The 14,288-nt window shown below is 38.3% G+C and overlaps 1 protein-coding gene across 1 annotated transcript in view; it reads right to left on the bottom strand.

Moving 5' to 3' along the window:
- Nucleotides 1-14,288, bottom strand: part of tmem145 (transmembrane protein 145) — a 58,317-nt gene that overhangs the window by 33,566 nt on the left and 10,463 nt on the right. Inside the window, exons 2-3 of the mRNA XM_008431259.2 lie at nt 1,783-1,857; nt 670-747 (exon numbers count right to left, since the gene is read on the bottom strand). Of these exons, the coding sequence (XP_008429481.1) occupies nt 670-747; nt 1,783-1,857 (153 nt within the window). The remainder of the gene's footprint in view (nt 1-669; nt 748-1,782; nt 1,858-14,288) is intronic.

The following is a 14,288-nucleotide window of genomic DNA, read 5'->3' as shown; positions in this document are numbered from 1 at the left end:
TATGATTCATGACTGACTCAAATGTGAATCAGCATCTCAATTAATAGAACTAAGTATTAACAGATTATTAAAATATTCAATATTTTGTCATTTTCATTATTATTTATCTGCAGCAAAATAACTATCTACGTAAAATAGAGACGTAAAATAAAATGCATCCACTCAATATATGGGCACAAAATGGAAGCAGATTAAATTGGATTGACTATAGGTTATGTGAAGCTGGAGATACATTGTGCCATCTTTGGTATTTTTAGCTAAAGAAATGGGAACAAATTGTGTAGATAGCCTATATAGGTCTGTTACTACATTTAAAGCTTTTTAAGGAAAAATCTTGAGAAACTTTTGCCTTTGCAAAAATGGATCAAGACCCTTTTTTTTATCAAACTATAAATAAACAGGTAATGAGATTGCAATTTTTAAATGAAAACTTAGGGGAAATTCTTCGACTGGGGAGAGAAATTGACATCATTCTATTTTCATCGTATCACTGAGAATTTCTGCTAGAAACTGGCAGCTAGAGAGAAAGTTTGCGACCTTAGGTCCAAGTTGAATTGTTATAATTAATGTCACTACTTCTTCGATGCAAACAGACATGAATAAGCACCACTTCTCTTTTATTTTATCTTATAGTCTAGCTTGTAATCTAGCGGGGAGTCGGTGCCTCACCTTCTCTGGCTTCTTGTACACAGCTGGCCACTGAGAGCTGTCATCAAAGTAGAGCAGGATGTTCTGACAGCAGCGCGACTGCACAGAAGGGAGACAGAAACAGAAAGAGAGATCACACTGGGGTGGTACATCGATCAGCGATATCACAGAGGTGATTTGACGTGATAACAGTGCAGAACTGGCTCAAGCTAAAACATGTAAAGCGCTGCAAGAAGAGGCTCATATATTGGTTAATTCATTAAGAGGAAATAAGGAAAGAAGGAGATGCAAAAAGAGATGTAGTCTGGTAATAAAGGAGAAGGAGAAGTAGATGAGGGTGTGAAGTCAACTCAACAGTATTGTGATACCGGTTAATATAATGAAGTGAGATAGAATAAAAGAGAAAATGGGAAAGCTAATTGAGTGGAAGGTACTTTGGAAAGAGAAACGGGGGCAAAGAAGACAAGTACGTTCACTTTGCTAGATGGTGTGGTAAGCCAAGCTAATGTGGAAAAACACTTTGGCATTACAACAAAACTTAAAACAAGAAACTCAAATTTATAGGTTGGAATACAAACTATTGTTCTCAATAAAACCATAAATTAGATTGAAGGATAAATATAACAAAGGATAAATATCTTCCATTAAAAAAAAAATTAATTTTAAATGTCAGAGCAGCAACGTGTTTTGGTAGAAATATAGTTAGAAGCACATTTTGCAACTGTGTTGCATCACCTCATATTTTTATATCACTGTGAGCTTTTGACAACCAAGAAAAGTAATGGTTATAATTTTAAAAGCAAGTCATATTATTTCAGTTATTCAGCAGTAAGAAGCATTGTAGCTTTTCTAAATATTTAGTCTGTGACAAGACTGAAGAGACTAGTTGATTTGTTGATGTGTTGTGAAAAAGACATAGAAAATGGAGCATTTGACATACATTTCTTCACCTTTAAAGACTTTATTTTTTTAAATAAATTGTATGTCTGCGTGCATGTATGTATGCAAGTTAAAAAAAACATTTTCAAAAAGAGCCAAGGATTTTAGTCTCAAGATTTGGTTACAATATCATCGTCCTTGGACAACTTCTACAAAAACATTGTTTTTCTTTAAGCAAAATATTAGCAGTCCTACCTTTGGGTAACGAAATTTAAAATCCAGCCGACCAAACTCTGTGAGAAAGCAGAAACGTGTGAGGAAAACCCAGTCCTGCAAAGAGAAGAAGACAATAATCAGACAAAATTAACAATTAAAATCAGTAAAATAAAAAAGCTGCTCACTAAATGCTAAAATATTGTACTCATTTGGAAGTAAGAGCCAAGATGTAAAAATGGATGTTTATTAGCATTTGTTCGTCGCGAAGATGCAGCTATGCACCACCACTCAGGATGCTCTGTCTCTTCTGCTCTTAATGCCTGGAACATGTTTAGAAATAATTGGTGAGGAGTATTCTGCATATACAACCATCAGATAATGGACATTGGATAATGAGGCCAGCCTTGTTTATGGATTTCTTTAACAAACATTTAGACACAGCAAGGCTAGCATTTACATGCTAACATCAATCAACATGGTCTCATGTTAATCGTGTCATTCTTCTTCTGGTTTCTCTTAATGGTTGGTAAGCATTAAAGCATGTTGCAGTTCAGCTGATGGAGTTTGAAATATGATTTAAATAAATTCATACATTTATAAAGAAGAAGATTTCCATTTTATTAGATAAGTCACATTAGCATGAATTGAAAATGTAATACATTTTCCTTGATACAAAGTCAATTTTGTTTTAGGGCTTGAAATATTTTGTCATATGCTCTGTAGTAGTAAAAGTCCTTGGTAACTGATTTTCAAACCAAGCTGACTCTTATGTCTTGTATAAACATAGGCTTTGAACGCTAGTAATATGCGACTGAATTCATACTTTAAAAAATGAAATGAAAAAAGGCATTAGCTCAGCAATGGCTCCTGTTTTCTTAGCCCTACTTTTAGCTCTGCAGTAGTTCCAGTGATTATATATTAATGTTATTGTGGATGTTTTGTCAGGCTAAAAAGATTGAATGAATCAGTCCAGGTAAAAACAGATAACATCTGGCATCTATTTGACTACCGATTAGATGAATTAAAAATAACCTCAAAGACAATAAATCTGAACCAAAATAATTAAAAAGAAAAAACAATGAATTGTATACATCATACACGTCAAATTTTTCATTAAATTTTATTTTAGTTACAAAACAGGATGTACACACACAGGGGGCTAAAAAGTACAAAAGAAGGAAGAGGAGGCTCAGGGAAGAAAGACAATAAAACTTGGCATAGTTGTGTGGGAGCAATAAAGAAAAAGATTGAGAAAGAGATATAACAGCAGGGAAGAGCTTCAGGATTGTTAAAAAAAAAGCGCTAAAAATAAATGTGAAACGGGGGTATAGAGGTAGAGGCAAGAGGTTAAACAGTTAGAGAGGGTAAACAAAGAAGGTATTACGGGACTGCTGTGCATGTTAATGAAAAAGAATACCTGCCTGTCCCTAATATTATTCAGCCATCAACTTGGCAGCAGCATGAGACCAGATAATAGTGCTGATGGTGTGTTTCACTTAGATTACATAAGGCACTGCAGCAGTGTTGGCATGGCAGATCAGTCACTAGTGGCCTTATATATATATAAGGCCAAATACTTTACAGCTAGGGACAGATGAACTTTCTGTTGATAAGTGCAAGTGTTGCGGTGATGAATGCAGCACATGGACCAAATAGTCAACAGTATGTGCCAATTTGCATACAACCTTTTCCATCTGGATGACTGTGGAGCCCAGCTGAGGTGGGAAGAGTAAATGAGGAGTAAACCAGAAGAAGACATCTAATCTTTCCGTCCTCAAAATTTCATGCAAATAACAGCTTTCTCATATTTACTAATAATGAGGAGGCTTTAAGCACTATGTGCTTGTTGCCAAAAGAGTGGCAGAAAAATCTGTATAAATTTTGCATTAAATAATATAACAAATCCCCTAATATTCATATTTTCCATTTCATTCATTTTTTCTGAAACAATTTTGATAGAAAGAAAAAAATAGACATCGGATCAAGTATCTGAAAGCGATTTTTATATTCTAATATTTCCACAATAGGGCACCATGTTTTTTGTTATGGATTTATTATCACAGTTGGAATTTTTATCATTTTAAGTATGTGGTCAATTTTGTTCTGTGATATCCAAACAATGTTCAGACAAAGCCATGTTTATTTTCCTTAAAAACTTAAGCATCTTTCAGAAAAAGAATACCTGTAAGCCAGGACCTGGACACCTTGAAATACCTCTCTGCGTTTTCTGAAAGAACCAATGCAGTCAGAGGGGATGAAGTCACTCGCTGCTGTCAAGCCACTGATCTGCCAACTGAGGTAGTAGCAGCAAGCTTATCTAAGGGTTAACCATCTTTTTGATATAAATGCCTGATACAGAGATCATTGACAGGCTTTGCAACCAACTGGCTGGTGGATTTAAGACAAAAGCAGAGCAGGAGCACCGAGGTGCAGCGTGTTACGTACTTTCCTGTTTGCAATAACACAGGGGACAGGTTGCAAAGAAGATTACAGAGACAGACAGGAATAAAGTTAGTTTCCTCTGCTGTGGTGATACTTGAAAAAAATAATAAAATCAATGAAGCAAACCAGGATTCATGTTCAACGTCTTAGAAGAGGATGTCTGACCACTCTTGTACCAAGCTGTCTAATCAACCATTAGATTCATATTAGCATCAACACCATGTGTAGTGGGTAATCTTTTAGTTGGGAGAGAGAGCTTGATGGAGCGTTTTCCAGATCCCTACATTTTCCAGGTGAGAAAGACTGCAGTCTGCTGTGCGAGGTGCATCCTAAAGCATGTGAACAAAACTGATTAAACGAGATTGATTAACAACTGCTGCAAGCATTCATCCATGACATTTCAATGGGAACAACACACTACAAAATAATTTCCACTTAACAAAAATTCAATTTTCACTTAAAAATTGCAGTCACAGATAAATTTAATAGAGGACATTGAAAAAAACATTTAGTCACAGTGCAACAGCTTTAATTACAAGCAGAGTTCTAGGTGGACCAATCTGCATGCACCGAAACAGACTGCAGAGATTTTCCAGAGTAAAAATAGACAGGTTTTCAGTGGGATTGACAAGTGTTGGATAGATATAGACAAGCTTGTTTCAACATCCAACATATGCTATAGAGCCAGTCTGAAGTGGGTTCTGTTTCACTCAAAGATCACCCTTGATGAGAGATGGCAAGGTAGGGTGTGCTGCTAACCAAGACCCATTATCTCTGAGCAGTAGCTAACTGACTGAGTGGCTACTTATTCCTCTTCCTTGGTGAAGGAAATCTGTATCTTTTATTATTTTTGAAAGGTCGAGACAAAAGTAAGAAGCTTTCTTGGAATCTGTGGGTTTGGTTAAGAATGACCTAAAGCTTAAATCACCAAAACTGGTTTCTGAATTTCTTTGTTCATTATAAGTAGTCCATTAACACATCCTATTTAAACCTCTAAGTGGACTTTACATCATGATTCCCAACATCAATCAATCAATGTTTTGTATTCCTTGTGTAGTATCATAGGCACGCTATCCTGGATATTCCATGCGTTTAGCTGTTTTAATTCATCTGGATAATTCAATTACCTTAACAGTTTCTCAGGTTCCGTACAATCTGGTTATTGACATCAAGCAAAATGGAGAACATGCAACATATGCAGAACATATAGTGCACTGATAATTGCAAAACACTATCTGCATGAATGCGCTGGTGACTGAAGACATAGAAGTTATGTCTCCAGGTTCTTAGTGAGAAAATGCTGAGAACATAGCAGGGGCATCTTTGTTGGAGATGTTAAATACAACCCACCTTTGAGCAAAGTTCCAATATGCAAAGGCATGCTGGTGACAGTAAGTGGAATATTTTCTGCAATTGATGTATTCAAAAAGAGCAACAGGCACAAGATAGATGATACTGCCAGACCCAGAGGTGAGAAACTTATTTTGAATGGTTAATCCGGCCTAAGGCGGAGTCCTACAGAGCTCGATAAAGATGTAGGTAGATGAGGAGAGGGCATGCAAGTACAGGCAGGCAGAGTAGCATTCGACTCACGCAGGAAAACTACGGTGTGGGAAGAGTTTAGTAATACTAAGAAGCAGGATTTTCAGTTTGCTTCAAGGAGATTCAGGGAAAACCATGAATCATTGTACATTTACTGCTGTAAAGGTGCTTTGTTGACCCCATTTAATGATGCAGTCCAGTAATGGAATAAATGCTTGTTTCACAGAAATTAAAGATTCACATGGCTGTTTGTTCCCATCTGCTATTCCTAAAGGAAAATATCTGGTAGCAGTTAGTGAAGAGTTGAACATGAGGTCCCGCTCGAAAGCATGGAAACCAACTGGATTATCATTAACTGAATCTGTCTGTGTGACGGACCTGCAGCCAGTTCAAGGTGCTTTCTGCCACTGCCACACTGAGGGCTGGAAATACACAGCAGCTACTCCATCACCCACAAACTGGCATTGGGACTAGGCAAATATAGAGACAAAAACAGAATATCTGTCTTGCAGTATATTTTCTGTTACATTTCTTACAAGATATTTACGATACTGAAACACAGGTAGCAGGAAAGCATCTTGGCTCATATCTAAAAGCATAACATCATACTGTTTATGGCGCCTGCTTCACGGTGGGAACCAGCAACTGTATCTGTTGATGATTGCCTCGCCTTTTTATTCTGCTTTCTGTGGGACATTTCTGAGCCTCCCCATTTTGAGCAGTGGGTGGGTTGCAGCTCTCAAAGATTTGCGTTAAATGAACTTTGACAGAAAACTTTCACATTAAATACACCGTTGCAGCTACACCTGACAGCAATGTGGGTGACTTGTTTTTTCCTAAAATAGAAGCTCTTTGAAACAAGCTACATTTTACCTTTTCTTTTTTATTCCATCGGTTCTCTGTTACAAATGCGTCTCAAAAGTTTGATTTCTGTCCCAAAAAAGTCCCAAACAGTTGGACTTTTTATATCCATCTTAATCAATGTGAACGATTTTGTGTTTTGAGATTACTTTTTAAGTTGCTTCAAGTGCAATTCTTACCTGGTGGAGTGAGAATCTAAACCAACATACTTCAAATGCAGCTTTTCCCCTTGAGCAAAAGGAAGAAGGACCAACTTGGGGCTGCTTGATTAAATAATGAAACAAACCAAGTGTGCCTAGTGGAGTTCAAACCTTATTGTTATGTTTTTGAGCTCCAGCAGAAAATATTTCACTGTAGGCTGAGACAGTAGAGTGGAAAGATTGTATTACAGATGCAGTCCTACTACATTATGCCACCCACTCCCAAAAGTTAGATATGAATATATAAGTAATCTGTTCTGCAAAAACCAAAATAAAACTATTTTCTTGGTGGAGTGTGGAGGATGAATGTTGGAACTCACAAATCGAGGGAAAAAAAACCTGGCTATGTATCAGTGGATCCGTCTGCATCACTCGGGAGAAGGCAGTGGGTGAACAGACTGTGGCTCAGGCAGGTATTTTCTTTTAGTATCCATTGAGCTCTGAGCAGACGCCTAACCTCTGTGATCTAACTGATGATGCTCAAGTCCCTGCAGCCTGTTCCTGCTGAGCTCCAGTCTTTTCTCCTCCACACTTCTGCAGTTGACACTGATTGGTGAATCTTTTCTAATCAGGGGCAAATGGCAGGTTTAAAGCAGGATAATCTGACCTGACAGACTGAAAACAAGGATATACGAGGGGGGTTTTATGTGAAAAGAATATCTGTACAAACCCTCAAACCTTCAAATGGTTTAAAAAAAAAAAAACAGACTGCATATTATTGGGCAAGGCAAGTTTATTTCTAGGTCCCATTCACATACAAGGTAGTTCACAGTGTTTTATAGGGATACACAATATAGTGCAAATATACCATAATTGCTATATCAATGTGTTTAAAAATTAAAGGGCTGTTTGGAATCCAATAATTGTTAGCTAATGTATCCCAAGGGTTATGGACATTCATTTTACAAGCTAATATTGGAAATAGACTCACAGCAGCAGATGCTCATACCGGACACATTGCCCAAAATGCTAGAGGAAACAGAGACCAAAGCAAAGACAGGAAAGAGAGTAAAGGAAAAAAGAGGCACTTAGCAACTGTTATCATTATCTCAATGTTTACCAATGTTATCACCAGTGCTCTATTGTTTTTTAGAAGAAAACCCAGGTCTAAATATTTTTTTTAATTAATCAATAGCATAATGAACTGAAAAGTAAGCTTTGTCTTTATAGGAAAGCTACTGTAAACATTAATGTTCCTGAGATCAAGAAGACAAAGGCTTCTGCCTACCTCAGCTTTTCAGAGAATTAGTCCCAGAGCTGAGGAGCACAGACATTAAATGTTGTCTCTCCTTGTTAAACCCCTTTCTGGAAACTCATGCTTTTCGCATGACAGATAACTCCAAAATGTACTTAGGTCCATTCAGTGCCTTATGCAACATTCACAAGATTTTATAGTCCTTTTATAAATGCCCATGCAGTGAATTATTCTCTGTGTAATGTGAGCCATTTTCCAGGTGTTAGTCAGGACTCTGGCAGGAGCATTGTGGACGAGCTGAAGCTGCTCAATTGATTTTTAAAGTTTAATTCTGTGGTTTGAGCAGTCGGGTAGTTGATTGCACGGTTAAGTGCTAGGTTCAAATCTTGCCTAATGACTTTTCTGCATTGGGATTGCATGTAAGGGTTCAGCATTTTTTTTTCCCTTGTTGAATCACAGTTGCAAAAGAAAAATGTAAATCTCAGAAAGCAGAAAGATTTAGAAATGAGTAGCAATTACAATCGTCTATTAGTCAAAATGAGTCTTTTCAGTGGAAATCTGGATTCCTTCTGTGACCCGACAACAGAAATAGAAAAGTATATGAGAGGGAAGCTTTTGTTTTTTTTCTCTCAAAACACAGCTATGTAAAAATGCAATATATAGTCAAGCATAAAAGCAGAGAAACAAATTATGCAGTTTCCCCCCCCCCCCCAATACATCTAAGGATATGTCAGCCAGCAACCCTTGGTATGCATAGGTAAATTCGTATTTTATTTATTTAGTTACTAGACAGGTTCCTGGGAAGTTCAAGTTTAGGATGTCTATGTGAGAATGAGATGGCTGCCTCATTTAAATTTCAAGACAGTGGATCATTTCACCAGATACTGATCACCTTCTTCTGGCATCTTAAGAGCCAGTGTGTTCAGTGATGCTTTCTCACATACAAAAAAATAAAACAATCTTGTGGGTATCTAGATGCAATAAACATGAGTCCAAGTAGAAAATGAAAACATTAGTATTTTCTATAATGTTATTCAACCATAGGAGTGCAATGTGGTACCACAAGGTCTTGCAAATAAAAACTCCTCAATACTTTTGCCTTAAGTGAAGTTTGTGTCAAAGTGTTATCCAGCTGAGGTTTTCATGCAAGCATTATATTATATGGGGTGTGCTTTAAGTTTAACACCTTGTATCCTTATTTAATGTCCTTATTTTGAAGAAAGAAACTAAGAATTTTCAGTTGTCCAGTTCTGTTGACAGCAAAAAGTGCTTGTTATGCTATCTAACAGCAGAAGCTTACAAAAGCCCTGAAGAAGCATCTACCACTCTTAAATTGTTTATCTGACAGAATTTCAAGTCTGCCCAAAAACTAGAGTGGCCCCTAATCGCTGTGAATACCAGTCTAGTGTATCTCGATCAAACCTGAACCACATCATTCTACATAGAACAAAAATAATATGAACCATAATTTAAGACTTTTGAACGTTTAATTTACTTTTTGGTAACACGAAAAAGATCATTCTCAAAGCTTGTTTAGCATTAGGACTGCTTAGAAATAAGAGAAGTTTAAATATCTTGGTGTGTTGTTTGGTAGTGATGGTAGGATTGAGCGGGACATAATTAGACTGATTAGGTCCTGGTCTGCAGTAATTTAGGAATTGCTCCAGTGTGTTGTGAAAAAAAGATGGAAAATAAATGTTATTACTCCAGATAAATGTTATTACTCCAGGTACAACCTTGCTTATAGTAATGAGAAATGGATCATGACTAAAGGAATGAGATCCTGAATACAAGTGGCTTCAATCAGCTTCGTCTGGAGGGTAAACAAGCTCGGAGTTAGAGTCACGGTAAGGAGGTCCGCCTTAAGCTGGACACCTGAGATGGAGTAACTGCTCCTCTATATCAAAAACAGTCAGTTGAGGTTGTGGGGGTATCTGGTCAGGATGCCTCGTTGACACCTGCTTTTTAGAGGAACAAAATGGAGGGCCTAGTCCACTCTGGCCAGCTTCATCTCCGTCAGCAGATCCTGCACAGCTCTTCTCCATTGTGGGTTCTCATTTCTAGGGTAGTACAAGCCCAGCCCAGAAGCGTACTGTGCAGAAGTGAATTGACAGACAGTTGACTGCATTCACTGATTGGCCCATGTTTAACATCATTGCAAATTCCAAACAATATTTCTGATATACTATTGGACCAATGGACATGTCATCTGCTATCACAAAGCTGCACAGTGTGGTGAAGGAGCGTAATTATAAGATTAATCACAAGAAGTTCACCAGAAGCACATGCATTAACTTTTGGAGCAGAGTAACGGTGATTTTGCAGCCCTGCAAGCAGATCGTCTGTCTGAAGAACGAGACAGCAATGAGGAAGAGAGAAGCGGTTGCTGCTGTGGTCAGCGTTCTGTCAGTGATACAGTTTTGTGTTGCTGGTGTGAAACTCCAGAACTACATAATATTAATTTGGTATTGGAATTTTTTTAAATGAAGTTCATGTTTGGATATTGTCTTACTGTAAATCATTTGACTGCATTACCTAAATCCAAAAGGTTGCACATGTTTAAAAAATAAAGTGCCAGGAAATAGACCAGTGGTTCTTAACCTGGGTTCGATCGAACCCCAGGGGTTCGATGAGTCGGTCTCAGGGGTTCGGCGGAGCCTGTGCTGCGGAAGTAAAGACACACTTGTGTAAAGTCGTGATGACGCGCCCCGCTTTGCCATCACTTGCTGCAGAGGATCACGTTACATTGCTTAGCCAATCAGTGCTGCGGAGGAGCACTGATTGAACGAGCTCCACTCTCAGCATGGATTTGAACTTGTGTCTTTATTTACTTCAGCAAAGCTCACCATTTTTATCAAATTCTGTAGCCTTTGGTGTACTTCTAAATCTGCTCCATAGTTGCATCTTTTTGGGCTTTCTACTGCCTCTAGTGGCGTGGGGGTGGTAACACAATTAATATAATTACTTTACTAAATCAGAATACCGCAAAGTCTTATTTATTATTAATGTTTCATTATCTTAAGAATGTAGAGCTAATTAAATTATCTAAACAAGACCTTAAAGTGGTTCCAATTTCTCTCGATGGCCAACCTGTTGAAACTGTGGCAAATTTCAAATACCTTKGGTCGTTCCTGGACAGTCAGCTCAATTTTGCTGAAAACACTGACTATATTTTGAAGAACTGTTCTCAGAGACTCTACCTTTTAAGACTTAGTGATCTTCTTAAAGTGACAAAACTAGACTCTAGTTGGGTCACCCATATGTCTTGAATTTGGAAAAAAAAACAAAAACATTTTATCACGAAAGAAGGGTTCAGTGAATGCGCATATGAATCTGATGGGTTCGGTACCTCAAAAAAGGTTAAGAACCACTGATATAGACATACTTATATGTATAACAAAACAAATATATGTATTTATTTTGTTAACTTAATGGTTTTTATTATATTTGGATGTGCGGTGAATTTAAATAAGACAAAATGAAATATCTGGGGGTTTTTAGTCCATCCATCCATCCATCCATCCATCCATTTTCTGTACACCCTTGTCCCTTAGTGGGGTCGGGAGGGTTGCTGGTGCCTAACTCCAGCTAATGTTCCGGGTGAGAGGCGGGGTCACCCTGGACAAGTCACCAGTCTATCGCAGGGTTTTTAGTCCATCAAAACCAAAACGGAAAAAGTTTCTCCGTTGCTGAGTGTCACTGCAAACTTCATCAGAGAGTCGTCCACAACCGCTGCACATTCGCATCCCGCCCACATTCCCATATGCACACCCACATGGAGGAATGGAACCGTAATGGAGACGCTCAGAACTGGTGTTGAACCAAACTCCACATTAACTGGCTAGAGAGAATCAACAATGGAGAAGCAGCTTTTGTTTCTAGACAGGAGTGACTTGGAAAGTTCCAGTTGAGGCGTGCATGACCTTTGCCCCTGCAGTCCAATCTCAGATAAGTGAGTCGATGGAGGTATAACTGGGTAGTGTTACATTCTATCCGTGCATATCTCATCTGTCTCCTGCAAATTGTTGGATATATTAAAAAACTTTTCATGTTTATTCTGAAATTGAAAAATAATTTAAAGAAAGCCTTTTTATTCACAGTCACACAGAAGAAACTGCAGCATATTTTTACCTTAACGATCCGCTTCCTTAATAAAAGAGAGATTCTGGTCCACTCCTATGAACTTTGAATCAGAGAACGACCAACAAAACACCTCCTACACCATTATACTGCAATTACCTCCTTCCAGCGTTCTCCCCTATATAAACAAGCCCTGTAATTTCTGTGCTGAGAAATAAAGTGCAACTAGAGCAACATAACATAGCCAGCTCCGCTGCCTCCATATATCACTACAAACAGAACCGCAGCCATATTTCAGCTACTGCCAGCCAACTCCAGCGCCTGGAGCTGCTGGGTTATAAATTCAAGGGAAAAGCCAGGGACTCATGCCGACCTCGGAGCATCGTCTGTAAGGCGACGCTTAAGGCTGTAGCCATGACAGCAGAGGGAAGAACTGACCCAGAGATGAATCCCTGCAGTGAGCCGAAAGGGGTTGTCAAGGTTGAGGTGGTGGAATGGAGGAGGGGGCGGGGGCGTATCATTTAACACACCACAGGCTGGGGCTATGAAAGACCCCTTTGTTAGGGAAACAAACACAAAGAATTAGCGACAAACATCTGTCAGCCAAACAGAGGCGCTTTTCACAGGTCTGAAATATGCAAGCCCACCACCATCCAAACACAGTTAATTCACTCTCCTTTTGCCTCACTCTTCAACTCCAATATACCTTCATTTACAGCTGCCATAGAAACCTCAAAGGACATACCTTCATCTACAACAAATATCAATTTTTATTCCGTCCTGCTCTTTTCCATTTGCGCTCCAGTGTTTTTCAACTCAATTCCACATGCTTCTGACAATGATGTTCAAAGCAGTAAATTAGTTTGACTTTGTTCCAATATGAGCAAATTCTCTGTGCTTTTCACACATACAAATAAGGCAAAACGGTGCCACTTGAGCGGTGAATACACACATTTATAAACTGAAAGCAGAGGAATCAACTGGTTATTATCCTCATTCATAATTAATCGCAATGGCTTAAAAAACAGCAAATCCGTGGCTAAAATCACAACTGTCTGGCTAACCTTTTCTCAATTGAAACGGACGCTTATTAATTGAAAATACAAAATTTGATATGAATTCAGTAGCCGCTGTTGAATGACAGAATTGTTTCTGTTGCTTTCAAAATGAAATGGATGGAGGCATTAACGAAAAGAGAAAGAAAGATACATAAAACTTTGAGAAAAAAAAAATCTGTTGGAAATTTCAGTCCCTGGATGTAGTCTTTAATATGCAGCCAGAGGAGCCACTACTCTTCAAGAAAGGCTTTGAACAGGATTTTGGAACCTAGCTGCAAGGATTTGCTCCCTTTCCGCTGCAGGGGCTTTAGAGAGGTCAGGTGCTGATGTCAGGCGATAAGGCCCTGCTTTCAATTCGGCCTTCCACTTCCTCCCAGAAGGTATTTGATGGGGTTGAGGTCAGGTTCTGTGCACACCAGTTAAGTGTTTCTAAAACAAACTCAAAGAGCTTTCTGTTTTGGACATGGCGTTATGTACTGGGAACTGACAAAAGAAAAAGGCCCCCTCCAGTTGTTTCTTTGCTGTTGAGGATTGGATGTATAACTTTTTCCAAAGAAAACATGAGCTAAAATTATAACACAAACCATAAAAAGAACAGTTTCCCAAATATGAGGATTTGTACACTTTTAGGTTTCACACTGTCGGTCTTAGAAAGCATGCAGTTTGATGGTGACACTAAGGCTTGAGGAAATTTTATGCACATTTATTAAGAAAGCAGAGCTGATTATAAAAATGTTTTAAAAGGCAAACCTCCCTAAGACATTAATCCATATTTGCTGTCCTGATCAAAGCCTTGGAAAAGCTGCTCGATGTAGTTCAGGTATTTTCTGGCTGAAACGGCTCACATGAGCCGTTTTAGTTCATCTGAGCTGAGCTGTTTACATGAAATGTAAAACATCTTGAAAACCCAGCATTTTTGTTAGATAACTGAGGTATAATGATTATGTTGAATTGTTTATTTATTTGTATGGGACAAATCCTGCATGTTGTTCAGAGTGTGCAGCCGTCTTAAACTGGAAATGATTGTGTTATGGGTGTGTATCCCTAGAAACAGGACAATGATGGTACGGTTGTAGGCCAAACCAATGGCAATACTGATCAGAAATTAAATCAGTTAACAAGGTGTGGTTTATTGATGAATGATTATACCACAATTTGCTACAGATT

The sequence above is a fragment of the Poecilia reticulata genome, linkage group LG16, assembly GCF_000633615.1.
Source record: "Poecilia reticulata strain Guanapo linkage group LG16, Guppy_female_1.0+MT, whole genome shotgun sequence".
NCBI lineage: Eukaryota > Metazoa > Chordata > Actinopteri > Cyprinodontiformes > Poeciliidae > Poecilia > Poecilia reticulata.
Note: the sequence above shows the minus strand (reverse complement) of the source record. Positions and strands in the feature narration are given on the sequence as shown.